At 44.1% G+C, this 23,692-nt stretch overlaps 2 protein-coding genes across 7 annotated transcripts in view; both read left to right on the plus strand.

Moving 5' to 3' along the window:
- The first annotated feature begins 330 nt into the window (after positions 1 to 330).
- cluha (clustered mitochondria (cluA/CLU1) homolog a) lies at positions 331 to 19,978 on the plus strand. Of its 5 annotated transcripts, none has more exons than XM_048264269.1 (27): positions 331 to 668; positions 7,189 to 7,385; positions 7,493 to 7,664; positions 7,883 to 8,026; positions 8,691 to 8,818; positions 9,280 to 9,434; positions 9,623 to 9,748; positions 9,944 to 10,091; positions 10,201 to 10,293; positions 10,729 to 11,423; positions 11,895 to 12,149; positions 12,180 to 12,400; positions 13,204 to 13,305; positions 13,578 to 13,678; positions 14,005 to 14,157; positions 14,361 to 14,423; positions 14,766 to 15,010; positions 15,351 to 15,435; positions 15,539 to 15,692; positions 17,132 to 17,271; positions 17,372 to 17,452; positions 17,623 to 17,748; positions 18,160 to 18,281; positions 18,491 to 18,584; positions 18,686 to 18,820; positions 19,440 to 19,513; positions 19,617 to 19,978. In XM_048264269.1, the coding sequence occupies exons 1-27, from the start codon at positions 542 to 544 to the stop codon at positions 19,741 to 19,743; spliced, it is 4,263 nt and encodes a 1,420-aa protein (XP_048120226.1). In that variant the 5' UTR covers positions 331 to 541; the 3' UTR covers positions 19,744 to 19,978. The 5 variants fall into 5 exon arrangements, with proteins under 5 accessions (XP_048120226.1, XP_048120227.1, XP_048120225.1 ...); XM_048264270.1 differs by having other exon boundaries at positions 12,186 to 12,400; XM_048264268.1 differs by having other exon boundaries at positions 11,895 to 12,400.
- Positions 19,979 to 23,457: 3,479 nt separating this feature from the next.
- pafah1b1a (platelet-activating factor acetylhydrolase 1b, regulatory subunit 1a) overlaps positions 23,458 to 23,692 on the plus strand; it is a 36,503-nt gene continuing 36,268 nt past the window's right edge. The window contains exon 1 of one of the 2 annotated variants that reach the window (XM_048264362.1): positions 23,458 to 23,692. The gene's annotated coding sequence lies outside the window, so the exon portion shown is untranslated. The other variant, XM_048264364.1, reaches the window with a different exon arrangement.

Genomic DNA, 23,692 nt, shown 5'->3' on the forward strand with positions numbered 1-23,692 from the left:
AACAAAGTGTCTATCCTTCTACCCCCAGACGCAGTGTTGAAGAAGTTTCCACAGGCCACCAAGGGACAACTGGGGACAGCTGTCAACTCGAACATAGCTGAACTCAAATTTAAAATGTAAAAAATAAATTGAAAACATATATTAACTAAAATATATTTATTGGGCCAATTTCGAATATTTGCATATATTCCAAAATATATTTCAAATATATTTTGAAAATATATTTATTTTGTGTATGGGGCATGTCGACACCGTTATTTACACTGAACTGGCGCAATAGACTTTCCGTAGATTTCAGGGGGTGGGGCGAAACACAAAGGCAAAGAGGTCAAGAGGAGGAGAAACCACGTGTGACAGCCAAGTCTGGAACTGTCCTTCCTCTGTGGAGTTGTTATTGCAATATCGTACCACTGACCGTACCCTCTGCATGTAGCTTGCTAACCACTTTATCGAGGACAACCGTCAGATTTCCTTTTCGGCTCAAAGCAACGGACCTCTGTTGCTAAAGAATACGCCTAGAGAGGCTAGTGACTGCACAATCATGGTGAGCAAGACAGATGACATCCCGGCGTCAGTTCCAAACTGCAACTCTGTTGATCCCGCAGAAGGAGACACGCCGGACAGCAAAGAGACTACCAAGACATCCTTCAAGGATCCCTGTGGCTGTGGTTGGTTGATTCCTTGTTCATTTAATGTTTAGCTCTTTGGAAATCTCACCAACGTAAACGCTGTGGTTAACGGCACAAACGACGTTAGCCAAAGTTACGTATCACTAGTAGGCATAGCAAGCTGGCTACAGCAGAGCGACAAGGGTAACGTTAAGTAACATCAAAGTCCCTGTTAGCATCTACTTCAGCTAATACCTCTAGATCGACCAGGTGTCCGATTTGGTCACTGGCCAGCAGTATGTTATGGGGATTTTTATTGACCACAGTTGAGACAAGTTAACTTAATGACTTCTGTAACCTTACTTGTCTTTGTGGCCAAGATCGCTAACTGACGTTAGAAGTAGCTTCTATTACGAGGACATCATCTACTTGCCTTCAGTCACCAACGTTGACGTTAATATTACATTGCTCAGTTAATGTTGATGTCAGTCAGACATGCGTAACATTACCAAGCAAGCCATGCATTTTAGTCTTTCCTGAAGGGTGATCGTCAATGGTAACTGTTACTACTGGTCTGGGTTTGAATGAAGGAATTGCACGGAGCAAAATGACTATGTAAGAGTAGGTAGTTAGATAACGATCTGTTAGTTATTGCTATTTGAATTAATGGGAGTTGACGTACATCGATTTGTACGATCAGTCAAACGTTAAACTTAACTTGCTAACACTAATGTTGCATCTTATCAGGAGTGTTATCCCTGTGGTTTTGGCGGTTCGCTAACATTACCTGCAGACGGCATGTAGGCTAACAACTCTTCAGCATGTTACTCAGTCACAGCCGGTAGCTAACGTTAGCCGGCAGAAACCTTGCACAGCTTAACCTTGCTATCCATAGATGTAGCTACCGCTAGGTAGCTTGCTAGTTAGCTCTTCGAAGCCACTGCTTCGGCAAGCAATCGCGTCACTGTGGGCCGCAAGATAGTGCGTTTGAGAAGGAAAACGAATTTGTGCATGCACAGGCATCAGAAGTTGCGGCGGTGAAGTGTCGTGTCATGGGCCATGAAGATGTTGCCAAGTTCCAATGCACATGTTCTCTAACAGCATGTATGATGAACGGATGAACTGAAGGTCACCTTCAGCGGAGCTTAACAATTTAAAGCACAATGGGGGGATGGTGTTTATGTAAATAGGGTGTCAGGAGAGTTTCTGTTCATACGAAGACGTTAAATAGACACGTTAGTATTTGTAAACATGCACGAATCATCTCCTAGCATGCTAGTCCTATCGAAGTCATAAATATCCCCGTGTGCATGAGTATTCGTTTTTCAGACTCCCCTCCGGACTTGAACCAGGGTGGTTGTCTATCCCGCGACCGGGAAGCGGAAGTCCTCTATGTGGAAAGTCATGGTGCATGTACAGTGATAGAAGGTTACACTTGTTCTGTAGACGGAATTCTGTAGGGTAAGTGTGTCATTATCAAAAAGTTTATTCAGCCATACAACCAGGCCGATCTTGTAGTTTTGTAGGTTTTATCTCAACGACGTAAAACGTTACTTTACATTCGTTGGACACCGCGCGCTGCATTTGCGAGCTAAGTTACATAGCTTGAGATCTCATCATTGTGCTGTAGTGCATTTTGTCTTAACATTTAGCACACAGCACCCGCAGATCAACCATCACTGGCATTAAAATGATGTATTCTTACCCGAACAGTTGTAGTTAGATATTGGTGCGCATAACACGTGAAAATCATTTAATGAGTTTATATGCCTGTCACTAATCTTTCCGTCCTTCTTACCCAGAACTTGATCTGTCAGTTTCATTCCTCGTATTAACAATAATGCTGTAATCGCTGTGCATATTGTCAATTATGTGCATGTCGTGTATATATTTTAAAGCACTGCCTTGTCTCTTTGTTGCTGAAAGGATAGTGATTGGAACTGGCATTCTGATAGCTGAGTGCTTACACACACAGCAATAGAAGTATGTGTTATCGGGGCTGGAAAAACGGACAGTTGTTTGACATGTTGACGGGTATTAAAACTATGGACTTGATGGTCTTACTTGCATTTGATGCCCAAATACCACCTGTGAAAGTTATGGTATTAATAAAATATTCACACATTGTAGTCTGAAGTGACATGCCAGTTGTACAGTTGACTTTAAGTGGATGTCTTGATCATTGGTGCTGTCTACTTTTGGAATTCTCTTTTGGACAGAGTTTCGAATCAGGTGTTTTGACAGCCAGTGTCTCAATGAGTTCATGGTAGACGGAGCCTAGCAGGGGGTCTGGCTGTGGTCTGGGTCCAAGACTTAACTCCTGCAGTGTGCTGACCCTGTTTAATCCACACAGAAGGCGTGTTATGTGTTGCCAAGGTTGTTGGCAGACCACTGAAGCTTGGAGGAACCCTGTCACACCTGGATCAAAGTGTCCTTAGGCCCCTTTCACCACAAGTTTCCCCAAGCTGGTTAACATGCTCTGTTTTGACATTGAAGGAAGCTGCTAAGCAGATGGTTTATGTGACCCTGATAATTGGATGCATGTAGTATTGAAACCGCATATTTATGCCACCCAGGATGTAAAACCAGATAGACCTCATTCTTGTCATAGAATGAAACGTCTACATATCTGACAGTAAGGGTCAGATCCATTCCACTAGTATTGCATGATACCATTAGTACAATTATATGTGTAACTTTAGAAGAATTTTTGTTTGCTGTCTGAACTATTATTTTATTATTATTATTATTATTATTATTATTATTATTAAGTCAATGGCCCCAGTGTTTCCCCTACAGTGTATTTAACAGCGGCGCAGCGCCGCTGCAACATAATATCACGAGATTCACTTAACACACTGTAAAAGCACAACGGCCAACGTCATCTCGAAATTGTTTTCTGAAAGTCTTGAGTAAGTTAAGTGCATCAAATCCGCACTTAGCCTCTCATTATTCAGGACATATATGCGGCATGATGTGTCAGTGATTACAAGCCCAAAGACAAGTCTGCAGCCCATATGGCTAGCCTACGTTCTGAACACGGTTACATTGTTTAGCCATCCGACTGATGGGGTCTTGCTCCGCCACAGTGTAGCCTATGGTGTCATCGTTCACTTGTAGGTTACACAATAAATAGCCTACTTATAGGCCTGGTGACAATAAAAAATGATATTAGTTATATTTCATCACGAAGCTGTTTGTATGCCGTGAATTCGCTTGTAGCCTATGCCATATGTTAAGCTTGAGCAATTCCTCTGTTGCGATTTAGCCTACTGTTGTGATGCGGTTCTTTCTGCTGATTGGATTTACGTCCGGTGTCGTCAACTCTGAGAACTCTTGCTCCGGCTGACAATTTTATCCAGAGAGCTGATTTCCCAAAGATGAGCCTCCATCAACATTCAACGACAAATTATTAAAACGTAAGTAATGCAATAGAGTAAACCAATGTGGTACAAGGTGTATGGTCTTAACGTTAATTGTAGCCTAGACTTGTAACGTTAGCGTAGGGCTATATGTAATGTTTGCATGGGAAAGCTAGGCGAACACAGTCTAGGCCTGTTTAAACTTTCTGATAGTTAAAGGAAATATGAGCATATGTTGGCATATACGTATAGCCTAAATTCTGTCCACTTAGCTATAATAGGCTATCACAAACAGACCTTTTCTACGTTTGCGGCATTAGACATAGGAGCCTACATTCTCTTATCAGAAAGACGTGTTCTCATAACTTCAGCGTTCTCTTGACGGTGAGACGAACGGTCGCACTTCAATCAAGTAGCCTAGGTCTTTTTCGAGTTAATTGTGAGTGAGTTGTATGGTAACTGTGGGAGTGATGTAGAAGAAAAGTGAGTATTTACTTTTTATACGTGGGTTTGTTGTTTTGGGACTGAGAAATAGACTACAAGGAGAGCATCTCTGGCTACATTAATGGTGCATCAATTACCAAAGAGCATTAGAGATGTCAGAAAATGAAGTGCTTAATGGGTGTGGCCTTTTCCATTAAGACAAATTTAAATAAATTGTAAATAATCTTTTTCTGGGTTGTAATTTTTCTTCTATCATTTTTAACCAATAATGTAAAAGAAAGCTGAAAATGTCCACAAAAGAAACACGAAGGTATGATATAAAAAAAAAAAAAAAATGCGCAACAACCCCCAAGTAATAGTACCGCTGCTGGAAAAATTTCTAGGGGAAACACTGGCGGCCCTCTGAAGGTAGCACTTTTGCTATCACTGCATGACTGCTAGCAGCTGAAGCAGGGGCTATGGGCAAACAAACACAAGACACCAGCATACATCTAGAGTCTTTAGGTTGCAGTTTTTTAAGATTAGATTATGATTCAGCCCTAGACCTCTTGGCCTTTGACTTTCTCAATAGGTCAGTAGGTTTTGTGTTTGATTGAGGCTCTCGGATGCTAGCCTTTCTCTGACCTTAGACCTCCCCTTTCCCCCCTGGTCTTGTTTGAATGATTGACCAGAGACATCAGAAACAAGTTTGCTGTATATTAACCAACAGAGTCAACAGTGAGTGAGTGAATCCCAGATGTACGTTGATTGCAAATCAGGCTTTCTTATGGTTTGTAAATGTCATGGTATGATGTATGCAGATACAAAATGCAGTAGTGCAGTATTTTGTATGGTATTTTGATAAATGCAGTATTTTGTATGTATTTTGATACTTTTCATATTTGGAACCAGTCCACACTGGATAATTTGTAAGAATGCTTAATACTGCATAATCATAATCAAGATGTATTAGGGCAATTCCACGCAAAACTGTCACATCCATAACGCCAACGCAATGCCATGGTATTTAGTTGGCGTTATGGATGTGACAGTTTTGCATGGAATTGCCAATTACTGTTTTTACCAGTCAAGTGCACTATTTATACCTAGTATTAAAAATGTAGTCATTCCTCAATCTGCAGGGAATGTTAATCCTAAATGTCTGTTTAGATTCACATGGAATCATGCAAAGTGTTTCAGCACATGCCAAAAAAAAGTCTGCTGCACATTTGAGTTGGGGGAGGGGATTGAAGGACATTGTAATTGACGCTTAGTGTGTAGCGTGGTATAGAGCCTCAAACTTGCCTCACACACATTTTGTTCTGATGTTTTCACTGCACTGCTCTGCAGTTTCTACAGAATTGCTTCAGAATTCAGTTCAGTGCAAAACCTTGCCTCAATGAATCAAGTATTGTTCTAAGGATTTAAACTCCACCACCCTCTCCCCCCCCCTCCCTACCCTACCACCACCAGCTCACTGACCCTAATACTTGCTGAGTATAACCAAGCAAGAGTTTCAAGTGTCCAAAAGTGCAGTTGAACCGCTGGTCGAGAAGCAAGCCCTGCTGTGTGTTTATGCTCAAGAGAACCAAACAGACGTGATGGGACACAGGAGAGCGTGACTTGGATCAAGGTTGGAAGTAGGGCACAGGGACTGAGAGCTAGGCTGATGTAACCCCTGCAAATCCTCCGGTTCACTAAGTTGAAGAGGCCATCCCTCTCAGTAAAAACAGTCTGTTCTGTGTGTCATTCCTGAAGTGCTTTTGTCTGAGGTGTAGGTGACATCCCATTGTGCATTCACTACAGTATGTGTTCACTACTAGGCAAGTCTATCCAGTAAAATATTTCCCATGGTCCTCGTTTTACTTGAGACACTTGGTGCTCTCTGTGAAACTGCTTGGGCCAGTCGTCCCTCTGCTACCTACGGTGTCAGAATGTCCTGGGCTGGGAATGCCAGCTGTTTGTTTCTCTGCAGCCCTGGGCTAGCTGTGACACATGGTTACCCTTGACTTCATTCAAGGACAAAAAGCAGTCGCCTGAAAGAAAATAAGTTAGTGTGTGTGTCTGCTGCTGCTCAGTGTTAAACTGTAGCTCTCTCAGGGTCTTTGATGTTTCTTTTTGTAATTGCGTTACGGGGTAGAACGCTTTGCTCTGAAACAGTGCATCAGTCGTTTGAAGTGGAAAGATGGGTCCTGTTTATTTTGTTGTGTGTGTGTGTGTGTGCTCTAGTACTGTGTGATTGTTGTAGACCCTCATCATTACTTTGCCCAAAAAGAGAGAGGTTTTGAAAACTCATGATAACATTGGACCTTAAAAAATGCTTTTGAGTGGAAAGCCTTTGCTTCCCCTGTTGACGATCTTTTCTCAAATGCTTACCATGCCTGTGAAAATAAAGCCAAGAATACAGACTGGTTGTATTGCCTTAAATTACGGTCTTGGCAGACAACCTTTGTGGTCACTCCTTTAAATCAGACGCCCACACTTTGGTTCCATTCCAGTATCCTTCAGTCAATAGCTGACAGCTTACTTCTCAGACTTTTATACCATTATGTTATCTGGAATATAAAACACTGGTGATTGTAATTATATAGGCTTCATCCTAGCTGTATTAACCAGAGCACATACAGCAGTTGTCTTTCTGTGTCAACAGCACTTTGAGCATCTCTCTCTCTCTCTCTCTCTCTCTCTCTCTCTCTCTCTCTCTCTCTCTCTCTCTCTCTCTCTCTCTCTCTCTCTCTCTCTCTCTCTCTCTCTCTCTCTCTCTCTCTCTCTCTCTCTGCCTTGTCCTTCTACAGCGCACAGTGCCGACACAGCAATGATGAACGGCAATGGGGACCATGACCACAGCGAAGAGACCGACTCCAAGCAAGAGGGCAGCGGTGCCGACGCAGACCCCGGCGAGGATGCCAACGAGCAGGAGGTGATCGTGATCCAGGACACCGGCTTCACTGTCAAGATCCAGGCCCCAGGCACTGAGCCATTTGACCTACAGGTACCAAAGTACACCCCACCTATGCTATGCTATGCCTCAGAGTTCCTCTTCTCAAATTGGGGGGAGGTTGATGGGGGTTGATTTCCTGATTTCTGTCTTGTTTGTAGGTTTCGCCTCAGGAGATGGTGCAGGAGATCCACCAGGTCCTCATGGACCGGGAGGACACCTGCCATCGTACCTGCTTCTCCTTGCAGCTGGACGGGAACGTGCTGGACAACTTTGCTGAACTCAAGTCCATCGAGGGACTACAGGAAGGCTCTTTTCTCAAAGTGGTAGAAGGTGAGCCTCCTTCGTTCTGTGTGCAAGATAGTGAGCCACATATGATTGTTTAGCTGTAATCAAAGATTGTTTTATTGTGAATGTAGATTTTAAACATTTGCCATTTTTAGATTTTACAGTATGTGTGAAAATGGTACAATGATTATATTTATCTGCAGCTGACATTTCTGAGGTCATGTCGGTGTATTAAACCTTTTGCTTCTATGTCTGTCCCGTAGAGCCCTACACAGTACGTGAAGCTCGTATACATGTACGCCACATCAGAGACCTGCTGAAGAGCATGGACCCCTCAGATGCCTACAACGGGGTGGACTGTAACTCGCTCTCCTTTCTAAGTGTCTTCACAGATGGGGATCTGGGAGGTAGGTGTCTGTGTCTTTGGGCACTAATTAAAATGTGCAGCGTGCACTTTGGATGGCTACTGTGCCTGTGTGAGCAGGCACTTTGCCAATTTTATTAACATGTCGTAGAGCGCAATGGAGCAGAAATGACAGTACATTCAGTTTGTGGCGTTTTATTTAGCATCTAGAGAAACATGATGTAGGTTGACTTTAATTGAGAGTGTAACTTAAATTGAGAGTTTAATTGCGTACTTGCGTGCAGTATGGTGTTGTGTGGTATTAAATTAGCAGAATCTATTACCCAGTTTGTTTAATTAGCATTCATTTGTGTGGGTCAATATTAATATCATTTCGTGTCATACAAATGTTGTTAACCGTAATAGGTGTCTTTTCCTTGGGTCTTCTCATCAGTGCTTATTGCTCAGATGGCTCAAAGAATGCAACATTTTTTACCTCAAGTCACAAACCTCAAGTCGCATCTCCTTGATGAAGATGCTGATGACACTTTCAGCGTTGTACATTAAATAATTTGATCAAATATGATCGAATAGTAGGAATATATTCAGTATTGCTCCAAAGATAAAAATGCCTTTCTTGTGCATGTATCCGTATCATAGTGTTCGCTCTTCTGAACTGAATGAGAAGATGACGATGAGAAGGTGACTTAAGGTGTGATGTTTTGCAGATAGTGGAAAGAGAAAGAAGAAAGGCAGCGAACTGGAACAGATCGACTGCACCCCTCCTGAGCACATTCTCCCTGGCAGCAAAGAGCGCCCCCTAGTCCCACTCCAGCCACAGAACAAAGACTGGAAGGTAGGCTTGGGCCCCACTGCAACACTGTGCTTCCATCTACTGCAGACAGACATCTGGCAGATATGTATTCGCATCTCTGACAATAGGGCAACTTGTTCTGCTTGTATAGTGTGGACTAGATCCATATTGTCCTACAAGCCTTGTTATGCTGGCCTGAATGAAGACAGGCAGCTTTGTTTTCAACAATGACTTAAACAAACAATCATTATGAATGCAAAATAATGTTTTTCAATAATTATACTTTGTAATAGCATAGGAACAAAGCTAGCTACTTACACACTGGAAGTTGCTTTCTTCAATATATTTGTAACCTTTTTTTATTTTTTTATAAATCATATCATCGAAATCATCCTAGGTGGATTGGCATAAGAAAAAAACTCCTGCTCTGTACAGCTGTCTCAATGTTGTACCTCTTGGGTCAGCAGCTCAATATATAGTCTCTGTTTTTACGTCTTGTTTAGCCACTGCAGTGCCTGAAGGTTCTCACCATGAGTGGCTGGAATCCGCCACCAGGCAACAGAAAGATGCACGGAGACCTGATGTACCTGTATATAGTTACTGCTGAGGAGAGACACGTCAGCATCACAGCGTCCACCCGTGGATTCTACCTCAACCAGTGAGTACCCCATCATCCAGTGGCCTTGTTCATGTCAGGGGACACTTTGTCAAATACAACCCTTCCGTCTCTCTCTCTTCTCCTCTCACTCACACACTGGCTTGCACTGGTATTTTTCTATGCACCTTTTTGCAGTTCATTCTCTGTGCACAGTATACACGTGTTGACGTTGTTGTGGTTTGTGTCAGGTCCACCACCTACTCGTTCAACCCTAAGCCAGCCAACCCCAGCTTCCTGAGCCACTCCCTGGTGGAGCTGCTGAGCCAGATCAGCCCGGCCTTCAAGAAGAACTTCACCGCCCTCCAGAAGAAGAGGCGAGTGCCACAGCCACGATACCCTCTGAGAACAACATTAGATTGATCTGTATTACTGATAAAGCAAATCATTGTTTTTATTTATATTTAAATAATAAACTGATTTTTTTTTTAAATCAAATATCAGATTTTTTTTTATCAAATAACTTTCTGTTTTAAGTGTGTCTTTGACATTTTGTTTTTATTTGTCTGTAGGGTCCAGAGACATCCGTTTGAGAGAATAGCCACGCCTTTCCAGGTGTACAGCTGGACCGCTCCTCAGATTGACCACGCTATGGACTGTGTGAGAGCAGAAGATGCGTACACATCTCGTTTGGGTTATGAAGAGCACATACCTGGTCAGGTAGGGTGGATCACTAAAACCCTGGAACAACACGGCATCATCACAGCAAATGTCTGCCTCACATTGGTCCTCTGTTGGTTTTAAATCGGTGCTGTTTTTGGCGTCTCAGACTCGGGACTGGAACGAGGAGCTTCAGACGACCAGAGAACTGCCCCGCAAGAACCTTCCAGAACGACTGCTGAGAGAGCGCGCCATATTTAAGGTGAGTTTTTAAGAAGTTCACACCAAGCCACCCTCTCCTCTGGCTTGTCCTGACCCTGTTGAAGTGTCCTTGACAAAGACGCTGAACCCCCACTGCTCCCATTGTGCAGGTTGGTGCCTTGCATGGCAGCCTCCACCATCGGCGTGTGTGTGTGTGTGTGTGTGTGATGGATTTGCCAAGTGCTTTGTAGGGCTAAGCCCGCTTGCTTGCTTGTAGGAGTAGAAAAGCGCTATATAAATACAAATACATAAATGCAGTCCATTTACTAATTACTATCTGGTCCATCTCTTCTATTGCTCCATTACCGGTAGTTGCTTTTGCCGTGGTTCCTTGTATTCCTCCCTTTCCTCTTTCTAAAATCTATTTCCCCTATCTGTTCTGTTGTGTTGTGTTTTGTGTCTGTCGGTGCTAAGTCGTATCCTTTCCCTCGCTCAGGTCCACAGTGACTTTGCGGCAGCGGCCACCCGCGGCGCCATGGCCGTGATCGACGGCAACGTGATGGCCATCAACCCCGGCGAGGAGACGCGCATGCAGATGTTCATCTGGAACAACATCTTCTTCAGCCTGGGCTTCGACGTGCGCGACCACTACCGCGAGCTGGGCGGCGACGCGGCGGCCCACGCCGCGCCCACCAACGACCTGAACGGCGTGCGCGCCTACGGCGCCGTGGACGTGGAGGGCCTGTACACGCTGGGCACGGTGGTGGTGGACTACCGCGGCTACCGCGTCACGGCGCAGTCCATCATCCCCGGCATCCTGGAGCGCGAGCAGGAGCAGAGCGTCATCTACGGCTCCATCGACTTCGGCAAGACGGTGGTGTCGCACCCCAAGTACCTGGAGCTGCTGGAGAAGACCAGCAGGCCGCTCAAGGTGCAGCGGCACCCCGTGCTCAACGAGAAAGAGGCGCCCGTCGAGCTGTGCTCGTCCGTCGAGTGCAAGGGCATCATCGGCAACGACGGACGCCACTACATCCTGGACCTGCTGCGCACCTTCCCGCCCGACCTCAACTTCCTGCCGGTGGACGGCGAGGAGCTGCCCCCTGAGTGTCAGCGCCTGGCCTACCCACGGCAGCACCGCCACCGCCTGGCCTGCCTCCGACAGGAGCTCATCGAGGCCTTCGTCGAGCACAGGTACACAGGACAGGGCCTGCATATGGTATCCAGTAATAGTCAGACATGTACAGGTGATGAAGATGAGCATTAAAGCTGCACATATTCAGTAATAATTTGGTTATTATTATATTGGTTTGGTTGATAATGAAACAAAGAAAATATATAGGCATATGTAATAATGGGGCTCAGCACTTTTTCTACCAAGTTTACTATATGCCAAAATTATTCAATATCATGGACCCATTTCTTTTTGCAGTGGAACTTTTATGTCAAGATGCATAATAATAATAATGTGTGGTTATTTCAGCAGAGAAGAAAGCTATTATGTTTATGTAATGGTTCATAGTTTAATATGCAGGGAACAATTTGCAGGTATGCCTCCCAATGCCTCCCAATTTGCAGGTATTATGTCGTCCCCAGCAGCAGGCTGTCATTTGTTAGTGAGCCTTCATGACTGATTGTGTGTGTGCGTGCGTGTGTGCATTTCAGGTACCTCCTCTTCATGAAGATGGCAGCACTGCAGCTCATGCAGCAGAAAGCCAACAAGGAGAACAAGGCCGCTGCCTTGACCGACGGCAGCAACGCAGAGCCCGAGGCCTCCCCCGCAGATGGCCCTCAGTCCGCTCCCGCCTCCGAAGACCCCGCGCCCGCCTCTGACGCACCCACCGAACCTGCAACGACCCCTTCCGAGGCCAGCCAGACCCCCGAGTCCCAGCCAGCAGAAGCAGAAACGACCGCAACAGTAACAACAACAACAACAACAACAACAACAACAACAACAACAACAACAACAGCAGCAGCAGCCGAAGCCACAGTGCCGGCCGAGGCTCTGGCCGTGACCACCAACGGCACCCCTGAGCCCGAGGGCCCAGACGGCCAGGGCCGAGAGTGTGAGAGCCCTCTGGAGGGTAAGGAGGCTGAGGAAAGTATCCCGGGCTTAGCCCAGGCCAAAGAGCTGGCAGAGTCCTTAGCAGCGGAAGACGGATCCAGTATTGGTACGTCCAAGTGACCAAAGTCACACGCAAGAGCGAGAGGGCGCGAGGCGAAACGGGAGCATGCAAGCGTGGCAGAGAAATGCACTAAGCACTAGTCTCCTTCCTGGTAGTCTTTCCCTTTTTTTTTTAAGCACTGTCACTTAACATCTCTCTTCTCCTCTTGCCTGGTTCTCCAGGTTAAACAACACTCCGTTTCTACTTAAGATAAAAAAAAAACACCGAACTCTGGTGTCTGCTGTGCATCTCTCCGCCATGTTGGCTGTCCCTGACTTGCTCGCCTCTTTGCTGTGGGGATAATGTGTTGTAAACCCCCCTTCTAATTGGCATGATAGTAACAACACCTCCAACTGGAATCCCATTCCTCTCTCTCTCTCGTGCTCTCTCTCTCGTTCTCTCTCTCTCTCTCTCTCTCTCTCTCTTGTGCTCTCTCTCTCTCCTTCCTCTAACTGCTGTAATCTAGTAACTTTTCCCTATAACCCCAAGGGTGTTGGAATGTTGATGGTTGACCCATTGAAATCTACTTCCTATTGGTGGAGGCATGGAGATGTGATCTGGGTGTTGGGATGTGACTGTCCTCTTCCCTCAATGCTGTCTGTGTTTGATTTTCTTTCTGGGAGTTGGTAAAGTTGAGTGGTGTGGTCTGGTTAGAACTTGATTGGATTGAGTTTATTCCCTTACACTAATTGACATTCTGGGTGGTGTAAATTTCACTTTTCATCATTTGTCAAGTAAAGTTTTAGGTTTAGCTCAAGACCAATCCTTACAGAGTCCTTCCTGTTGCATTTCCCCCTGTCTGTCTACAGACCCCAAAAGCCGCGAGGTCGTTCTCAACGCCTGCAAAGCCGTGGGCTCCATCAGCGACACGTCATTCGACATCCGCTTCAACCCGGACATCTTCTCCCCAGGTATGTATGGGCTCCTGGGCCCAGCAACAACTCTGCTCTGATCCAGACCCTCCTGCTGTTCTCCTGAGGCTCACTCTTTCTCTCTCTCTCTCTCTCTCTCTCTCTCTCTCTCTCTCTCTCTCTCTCTCTCTCTCTCTCTCTCTCTCTCTCTCTCTCTCTCTCTCTCTCTCTCTCTCTCTCTCTCTCTCTCTCTCTCTCTCTCTCTCTCTCTCCCTCTCTCTCTCTCTCTCTCTCCCTCCCTCCCTCCCTCCCTCTCTCCCTCCCTCCCACAGGCGTGCGTTTCCCTGAGAGCAGTGCCGATGCCATCCAGAAACAGAAGCAGCTGCTGAAGGATGCGGCAGCGTTCCTGGTGTCCTGCCAGATCCCCTCGCTGGTGAGCGTCCCTCTCTCCATATCACACACATCTGACAGGCAGACACAAAGGGCTCATCGTCAGACACCAGCAACACAGAGATGACTCAGCCAACAGCGGAAAATAAGTGAATAAGCTCACATTATAGAAGAATTTCCATTTGGCTACTACACTCTGCAGCTTTTCAGTATGCCAGGAAAGGGACACTGCAGATGTCTCCTCGGTAGATTGGCAAGCACAAAGAACACAACAGGGAGAGACTTGCATGAGCAGACAAATAGTATATCCAGGTTATCAGGCGTCTATGATTTGGTGTGTGATGGAGGATGCTTTGTTCCTGTGTGTAGGTTAAAGACTGTTTAGACCACAGTGCTCTGCCTATGGACGGAACCACACTGACCGAAGCTCTTCACCAGCGTGGCATTAATGTGCGCTACCTCGGCACCGTGCTGGACTTTGTGGACAAGACTCCTGCAAAAACACAACTCGAGTACTTCTATGTAAGTCTCTAATTGCCACGGCGCTTTATGGCACAGTTGTGCTCTGTGCATGCAAGCCTAAAAAATGTACCTGCTCAAGGTTCGGTTAATGCTCTCATATACACACCTGTACATTGAGAATATATTTTGGATTGTACATTTTAAATACATTTCCACTTACATAGTACTGCATTGCTAAACAGCCTTTTTCTTCTTGCTTTCAGAGAATAGGAGTAAGTGAGTTGGTTACCAGGTGTGCAAAACATATCTTCAAAACATACCTCCAGGTGAGTAATGACACTGTCCTCATCTCCATGTTCTGAAAGCGCCATGTGGAGCTTTGCTTCAGTTTAAAACATGTCATGCTCTGAGGTACCCAGATATCCTCTTAGTTTAGCATGCAGACCAGCTAATGTCTCTTGTGATATCACTTTGCACCACGTGCAGCGCTGTATTAAACATGATGCAAGTAAATGGAGGAGCACTGTGCAGGTGCGTTCAAGACCACCTCAAGCCGACAGAACTCCATAAAGCACATTTAGTATGCAGTTAATATAGCTGAGAATGTGGAAGCTAGTGTATGAAGCTTGAGGAGCATCATGTTTATTTGTGTGTGTGTGTGTTGTCAGGGTGTGGAGCTCTCGGCTCTGTCCGCGGCTGTGAGCCACTTCCTCAACTGCTTCCTGAGCTCCTTCCCTGACGCCGTGGCCCATCTGCCGGCCGACGAGCTGGTGTCCCGCCGGAAGAACCGCAAGCGTCGCAACCGAGTCCCAGGCGGAGGAGACAACACCGCCTGGGCCAGCCTCACGCCCGTGGAGCTGTGGAAGAACATCGTCTCCGAAGCACAAACCTACTACCACTTCACACTGCATTGGTGAGTCACTCACTCACTTGACTCTCATACATTCCATAAACACAGAACTGCTTTCTGTACATACTACTTTGCAGCCAATAGCGGCTATAAGCTTAACATCTGCTAAGGTTCAGTGAGCTTGTAGTCTTGTTTTGCCCTTGCATTAAATTAAGGTACTTGGAAAAAGAACAAAAAAATTATTAAAATAATAAAAAAAATGCTACTTAAACCTTTGTTTCAATTTGGCGAGATGTTTTGGTCATTATTTTCTTTCAAGACTTGGCATTGTAAAAGAGCAATCATCTGCTCTTTTATTAAAGTGTGTGTGTGTGTGTGTGTGTGTGTGTGTGTGTTGATGCAGTGAGAGTGTCGACCAGGCAGTGGAGAAGTACGGCCTCCAGAAGTCCACGCTGTTACGAGAGATCTCCGTCAAAACGGGCATCCAGGTAAGCTCTCCTCGCTGCTCTCACACCCACTCTGCTAAGAAGATAGCAGCTCACAGACAGATTAATGATGTGATACCTTCCTTCTGTCCTATGTCGACACCAGATCCTGATTAAGGAGTACAACTTCGACAGCCGCCACAAGCCAGCCTTCACCGAGGAGGACATCCTGAACATCTTCCCTGTAGTCAAACACGTCAACCCTAAAGCCTCCGACGCCTTCCACTTCTTCCAGAGTGGACAGGCTAAGGTGCAACAAGGTAATGGCCGAAAAAAGAGCTCCGTTTTAAAAATCTTTTTAAGGCTTTTTTCCGAAGTAAAGCTCTGCTTGTGGCATATATGCAGTAGTAATACATTGCACATTTGCATTTGTAATACCACAAAATAAAGGCAGGTGGCGCACTTCCCTGCACAGACAACAGTTACAATTTTTTTTCAATCGCTAACAAGCGCTTACCCATACTTCAGATACTTTTTCTAAACTCTTAACACAGACTCACACCTAGAAAACACAATTGACCAAATGGATAATTTTCTTCTCAAAAACACATTTTGTTAAATATATTACTAACACATATTTCTCTGCACACACTAACTTTACCAAAACACTGTTCACATTCAAAAGCATTCCAGTAAAAAGCAAATCAGTTTATTTTTTCCTTTACTGTTTACTACAGGAGGTACAGTAGAAATACTGTTTACAGTATGATAGAACAGAAAAAGTTTTACAGTATTGCTTACAGTGAACAACAAAATGGAGGGGGGGCTTAAAAAAAGCACAAAATTACTATATCTAATCTCTGCGATCTTCAGGGTTAGGCCATATGTTTTCATCAACATCGCATTGATTACATGGTCAATGATAGTGGCACAAATTTCATCACTGACAACAATTCTTGCAACCTTTGGAATGCCACCACCACGCTTTCCTACACCTCTACCTTGCCCTCACCTTGGGCCTGCTCTTCTCCCTGGCCCTGTTCCTCTCACTGCTCCTGCATCTCTCACTGCATCTCTCACTGAACCTGCTCTTCTTCCTGAGCCCCTTGCTCTTACTCTTCCTCATCCAGACATTTTTCTGTTTCTGTTTTTAAAAATATCACTCCTCAAAGTCCTCCTTTTACTGTATAAGTGTCAATGTAATAGAAAAAAATAACCCCTGCCACTGAGTCTTAAGCCAGACTGGAATCGGCTGTGGTTGGCCCAACATAAATCAATTGTTTGTCAATTATTCAATTGTTTGTTTATTATCAGCTGAGATATATTGTTTTGAACTGACATCATTGCAGAAGCAGAGTTTTTTTATACTGTATCTAAGGTTTGGAATATTGTTTTTGCTATTGTGGGATGTTGTGTGTTAACATTCGTAAACATTTTGTTGGGAGGTTGTGGAGCTTGTCTGTTGTGAAAAATGTAAGCATTGTGGAAATGTGTTCACTGACTAAATATTGTGTGAAAAAGACATGAAATGTGTGAATGGTATGGCCACAAACGACCGATGGTGTGCTAACTGTATTTAGAGTTTTGAAAATGTGACAACTGGTTGGACAAACGCTTGTTAGTCACTGAAAAAAACTGTAAACCATTACCATTTATACACTTACATACTTATAGCCATAGAATGATTTTATACACAATTATTTTATTATATATATGACGGACAGGTTGAATGATGTGTTTTGTTCTTCCCCTGCTCTAGGGTTCCTTAAAGAGGGCTGTGAGCTCATCAACGAGGCCTTAAACCTCTTCAACAACGTGTACGGAGCCATGCACGTGGAGATTTGTGCCTGTCTGCGCCTGCTGGCTCGGCTCAACTACATCATGGGGGATCACCCAGAGGTGCGCCACCCTGCACAGAACGCCATGTGCTGTGCAGCTGAGAGGTTTTGTGATCACCATCACTAGGAAAATTCTAATTGTGATTATTTTTTTTTTGCAGGCACTTAACAACCAACAGAAGGCTGTCTTGATGAGTGAGAGAGTGCTTGGCATTGAGCACCCTAACACAATTCAAGAATATGTAAGTATAACTTGGGTTTGTGTGGTTGTAGTATACCAGAGATGAGGGACCCATTTTGTTGTGGGTATCAATTTGTTTGCATCAGCTCACTGTGATTTCATGTGCTCTGCTCTCTCAGGAGATGGGATCACTGATTTGTGGACTAATGCACATCTCTTGTTTTTGTTCAGATGCACTTGGCTCTTTACTGCTTTGCCAACGGCCAGCTGTCCACTGCCCTGAAGCTGCTGTATCGTGCCCGCTACCTCATGCTGGTGGTGTGTGGGGAGGACCATCCCGAGATGGCTCTGTTAGATGTGAGTAGAATATTTTGTGATCTGAAATATTGGGTAAAACTTCTTGAACATAAGGGAGAGATTACCACTTTTCTTTTTTTAAAACCATCAGACTAGATCAACATTCTAGACCATGAGGTCTGGAAAACTGTTGAAATTATTATGATTTCATCAAAATGTGAAGCTAACCACAACAAACATGACTTCAATTTTGGTTGTCATATGATCACAATTAGCTGGGCTAGCCAAGGTAGGCCTGATTTCAGTCACCATGGTTAGTAAGGGGAAGAACTTAACTAAAACCAGTATCACTTTTTCAGTATCATTTGTTCCCATGTAGGTTCATACCTCAATATATGGAAGATTGTGTTTTGTGAACAGGTGTGAAACAGACCTCTGTTAACTAACTCTCCCCCTGTCTCTCAATCTTAGAGCAATATTGGCCTGGTGCTGCATGGTGTAATGGAGTATGACTTGTCGCTGCGTTTCCTGGAGAACGCCTTGGCAATTAACTCTAAATACCACGGTCTCCGCTCCCTAAAAGTGGCACTCAGGTAAGAAGGCTAATCGCTGACCAAAACGCTCCATTAACTCTTGCAGCGCTGACCACAATTATTACCCTGTGGATAATTAGTATGATGTCTGATGACGCTTACCTGGCATTTGGCTCGACTCCACTTGTAATAACCAAGCCCTCTGGAAAGACCCGTGCACCTATACTTGTACTCACACTTTCAAACATACGCTTTTTATCTCCCAACAGTCACCACCTTGTGGCGAGAGTATACGAGAGTAAGGCGGAATTCCGTTCTGCACTGCAGCATGAGAAAGAGGGCTACACCATATATAAGAACCAGGTATGTTCCATGGAACATATTAAGTACTGCAAAAAAAAAATGTCCAGGTTTCGTTTTCATGTCAAGGAACTTAAAAGGTCCTGTGTGTCGTTCCTCTTCAGGTGGGAGAAGCCCATGAAAAGACGAAGGAGAGCTCCGAGTATCTGAAGTACCTTACCCAACAAGCCGTGGCCCTCCAGAGAACCATGAACGAGATCTACAAGAATGGTTCCAATGCCAGTATCATGCCACTCAAAGTAAGTCAAAGCCTCACTCCCTCCAACATCATCCTATCACAGCTAGAGTAACTGGTACAAAATGTGGTACATTCGCTGCAGTGCAGAGTTGATGAGTATGATCACAACCGACTTGTCAGATCTCTAAAGAAAGGATCTTGGCGGAAATGAACAGTTTTAATCATACTTTGATTAGTCATTACATTACATTGGTACATAGAGCCACAAAATGCTTGAATCTCAAAAATGGCCATTAATCTGGTGACTGGTTGAAATAGATAGAAAGGAAATATGAATAAATAAACAATAGAGTGGTGTCTGTTTCGGAGTTCTTAAGTTGATTTCAGTCAGACTCCTTTCCAGTCCACCACAGAGGCAGGTAGAGGGCAGCAAACAGACTGACACCAGTGTTTGCAGCTATTCACTTGCCCTCTTCAAGATACATCAGTCATGGCCACATTTAGCATTTTTTTTCAGAGATGCTGTCTATTTCCCTTTGTTATCAATCATTTAATTAATTTATGAAATGGCCTTCCATTATTAAGACTAACAATGATCATGATTGATGAGGCTTGCGTGATAGACTGAGTTTATGATGTTCCAACACTGAGACTGATTTGTTTCCCCCCCTTCGGTCCAGTTCACAGCTCCAAGTATGGCCAGTGTGCTTGAGCAGCTGAACATTATCAATGGCATCATCTTTATTCCTCTGAGGTAAGAGACGACATGCATTGACAGCCTTCTGAGACTAGTATTCAGTTTTATATCCCCTTTTCAAGTTTCTCACACCCCTATACTGCCTGGTCCCCCCCCTCAGCCAAAAGGACCTGGAGAACCTAAAGGCCGAGGTCCAGAGGAGGCAGATGCTTCAGGAGGCTAGCAAGAGCGAGGAGCCGTCGGAGGAAACTCCCATGGAGCCAGAGGACCTGCCCGTGGACGATTAACACCTCTCACCCCCTCCCGAAACGCACCCCCTCCACTGCCAGGGGCAGCCACGATGCAACAGCCATCTGCTTGAACCTATGGACCTGAGAACTAAAGCTGTGTAATTTAAACCAAGAGAATGAGTGATGGGAAGGGAGAAGGGGGATTGGGGCCAGGGCAGGAAGTCAGGAAGCGTGTTGTCGTTTTTATTCTTTTTTTTTTTTTTGTGCGATGGGTAGGAGAAAAGGAGTGTGAGAGAAACAAATACATGGGGAAAGAAACCAGCGTTAAAATGTGTGTGTGCAATCCAAATGACGGGCCCCTTGAAAGGGAGCGGAAAGTCAGTGTCACTCCGACTCTGCCAGCGTCTCAGTAGCGCCAACAAGGCCGGAGGTGACCAAGGACGACCATGACATTGTATACCAGAGCCTTATCCACTGATCACCCACCCCTGCCCTTCCGAATTCCTGTTTTGTCTGAGCCCAGGACCACTGTACACAACCCTACACCCTCCCCCTAACACCAACCAAAATGTCACCCCCAGCACCACCTCCGAGAGCCACAGAGGGGCCAGGCCATCCCAGTCAGTCGCCACAGTCACCATGTCCCTCTGCCCCCCTCCAACACAACTCAGCCTGGCCTAAAACTCAGGTGATTTTTACTGTGCACTACACTGGGGAAAAAGAAAAACACATACAAATTTCATAGAGATTTCAAAACGATGCGGGCTCCAGAATGTAGACTTTTCTTGCCGAGGTCTTGCAGCAAGGCTGTACCAATCAAGTTTTTTTTTTTTTTTTTTTGGCCAATCATGTCCAAAAGTTAGTTGTGATCCCAAGGCTGCTGTGTTTTTGGCTTAAACAGATACAGCTTCACAGATGCATGTTCTCATCCAATCTTTGTAGACCGACAACACATCTTTCTTGAAAATGTATGATCTTTTTGTATGAGTAACTAGGAAGGGAAAGAAGCCATTTTAGATCTGTCATTTATCAATTAATTTAAGACATGTCCATTTTATAGAGAAATATACTGTATGTGGAGAGATGTAAAAAGTCTATATCAGTTTGGATAGGTACTTGATTCATGTTGATGGAAATGCAGATTTGAGACGTCCAGCTTGAATTAGAATTATAAACGTGATCTTAGTGTTGTTCAATAACACCCGCTTTTTTCCACTATGATGGTGTGTGTGTGTGCTCGGTTGAGTGTGTTATGTGTGTGTGTGCGTGTGCGTTTGTAAGTGTGTTTGTGTGCGCATGTGTGGAGAGGGATTCACCAGTGACCAGGCAATGGGAATAATGCTACTGCTGATGCAACATTTCATTATTTCATTGGGGATGCCTCAACTTCCCAAAAGTTTATTTTTTTATACACATTAAACACCATTCGGTGGATGATATTAGCTCATAGCTCAGAACAAATTGTTTGATGTTTGGCCTTTGGCTTGATTATAACAACAAAACTGCTAACAACAGAGTGACTTCAAACTTCAAATTGATTTGATGGAATCAATTCTATCAATTCTACCATCCCAGTCCTTTGACTGTTTGGCTTTTTGCATTGAAGATTTAGTCATTTGACATCTAGTCAAGACACCTACTACATATTCCTTAGCAGTATTTAGTGCACTTTCTAATGCTGTGTTGAACACAATCAGCACCACCTGAAGTGGATTGTGAGATGGGCTGATTTGATGTTGTATACCAAAAAAAAAAAAAAAAAAATAGAATGGCAGAAGTGTGTGTTGGCTTGTGTACATGCACTGTGTTTCTCTCTGGGTAATGTCTCAGTTGTGTTTTGTGTGTGGTATGTGATTGAAGCAATACAGATGCTGGACCTGGCCTACTCATGCAGGTTTCTGCTGCACCTTGGTGACACTGAAGGATTACCTGATCTATTATTTTCCCAGAAATATATGTGTATTGAAAACCATAGGCTATGTCAGCAAGAATGTCCAAGAGAACAGTTACAACAGTAATTGATCATGCCATGTCTTATGGTGGAAAAAAACCCATGTGGGACTAATTTAAGCAATGTGAGATTTGTGCCTATTTGCAGTCTGCTTCAAACCAGAGTGGTTCAGTTTTTTTCTTTGTTCTTGAAAAGGTAAAAGAGTTCCTCTTGGTTTGGATTTACTGTGTTGATTTTGTTATTGCCTCATCATTCACCCTTTATATACAGTATCTATATGGAAATTAACATTATGAAGGGGAACAGAATCGTACCTTCATCCAGCAGCGTTGTTAACGAATGTCTGTCTTCTCTTGCAGTACTATTAGTCACCACAAGGCTGTGCACAAGAGGTTGTGCTTCCTTGCAAAATTCAAGGTTACAAATAAAAGACTTTAATTATGAAAAAGAATTTTAGGAGGTATTGTAAAACATATTGTACCAGTATGTCGACTGTTTGTGCTATTCCTGTCAACGACTGACGTGAACTGAGCTTTGAGGAAGACGTTGAGATGAAATGAGCAAAGGTTCTGTCAAGAATCTGTGAGAGGAAAAACGGCACATTCACAAGCCAATCCGCTAGTCAGACATGTGGCGTCTTGGGATGCCCTTCAGTGATTTCTCTTGTCATTGATCTTAGAATTAAGGTGCTTTCAAAATTAAATACAAATCCTTTGCTGTGTTTCTCAATTCTATCATTTCTTCTGATTGTGTATCTGTATCTTTTATCTAATAGGCTGCATTATGGCCTATAACAACTTGATTGCATGAAAAACATGATCTCATTATGTCTCTTATAAGCCTGATGGGGGTTTCAAGTACCCCGTAGTGGAACATGTTTTACTTTTCGAGACATTTTAAACCAACGAAATAGTTGTTTCATTTGATAAAGTTAGGCCTAGTAATATTGAGCATTTACAGAAATGGTAAATTGCATTCACAGATGATAACATTGTATTTCAATTGTGTAAAAACTAGTGTTGCTGAATGTTTTATATTGTTAAAAAAATAAAACGCAAGCACAGGTAGCCTAAAGTTTAGGCCTAGCCTCTTGTGGGCATGAGTGAGTGTCAGTCAAGAAAGTGCACCGAACAACGCTGATCAATTGTGTTAAAATGTCATGCTGGGTTTACCGAAGTGGACCGCTGTCCTGTGCATATACTCTAATTTCTCCATAGATAGAGACTGCCCATTATCAACATAAGAGACTGATTTGACTGAATAGATGTGATACAACGCCTACTTATGAAAACAACTGGCTTATTAGCATAAGACAGCATACATGCCCCTACACACCTGAATGACAGCAGCATACCGTCATAAAACAGTGTCAGAAGTTTGTCTCCGTGTGCAATGAATGGGATGACGCTGTAGGGCCATATACGGAGCTTGTCCACTACAATATCTGCTGCTGTCGAGCGCACACTGGTCATACAATATTTCCTGTGTGACTGAATGAGTCTTTGTTTTGTACGCTAATCATTTGACATTTTTCTGCCCCTGTAGTGTGCGTCTGCTTTCGTTTCGTTTGCTGTGTGGTTATCTGTCTGTTGCTGTTTACAAATAACAACCTAATTATTTTTGGTCTGATTATGCTTTTGTATGAAAAGAAATAAAAAACGATTAGCAAATTGTATTTGTGTTCCGAGAATGTTTTTTTTAACAAATGACTGTAAACGGTGTAGCCGGGTGTTGGTACACAGGCTACTGCTGACATTCCGAAAGATGCTCTATTTAAACCAAAATAGTTTTTGAAATTATTCTTTTGAAAAAGTGAAATCATAGCCTAAGCAAAGGGCGTGCGCACCTCGTCGCTGTCAGTTTGTGAATGCGCATGCCCGATCTCGGAAGGCGAATGCGGTACAGAAAACAAGGATTGTAGCTGCCTGGGAGGGAGGCGAGAAGGTAGATCTAGCTAGCCCTTGAGACTGAAGTCTCGCTTTAGAACGAAATAAAATCTTGTTGCGTTCCATACCATCGTGTGCGGTGGCTCGGGATTCGAAACTCGTAATTAGG

Source organism: Alosa alosa, chromosome 15 (genome assembly GCF_017589495.1).
Source record: "Alosa alosa isolate M-15738 ecotype Scorff River chromosome 15, AALO_Geno_1.1, whole genome shotgun sequence".
In the NCBI taxonomy this organism is placed as follows: Eukaryota; Metazoa; Chordata; class Actinopteri; order Clupeiformes; family Clupeidae; genus Alosa; species Alosa alosa.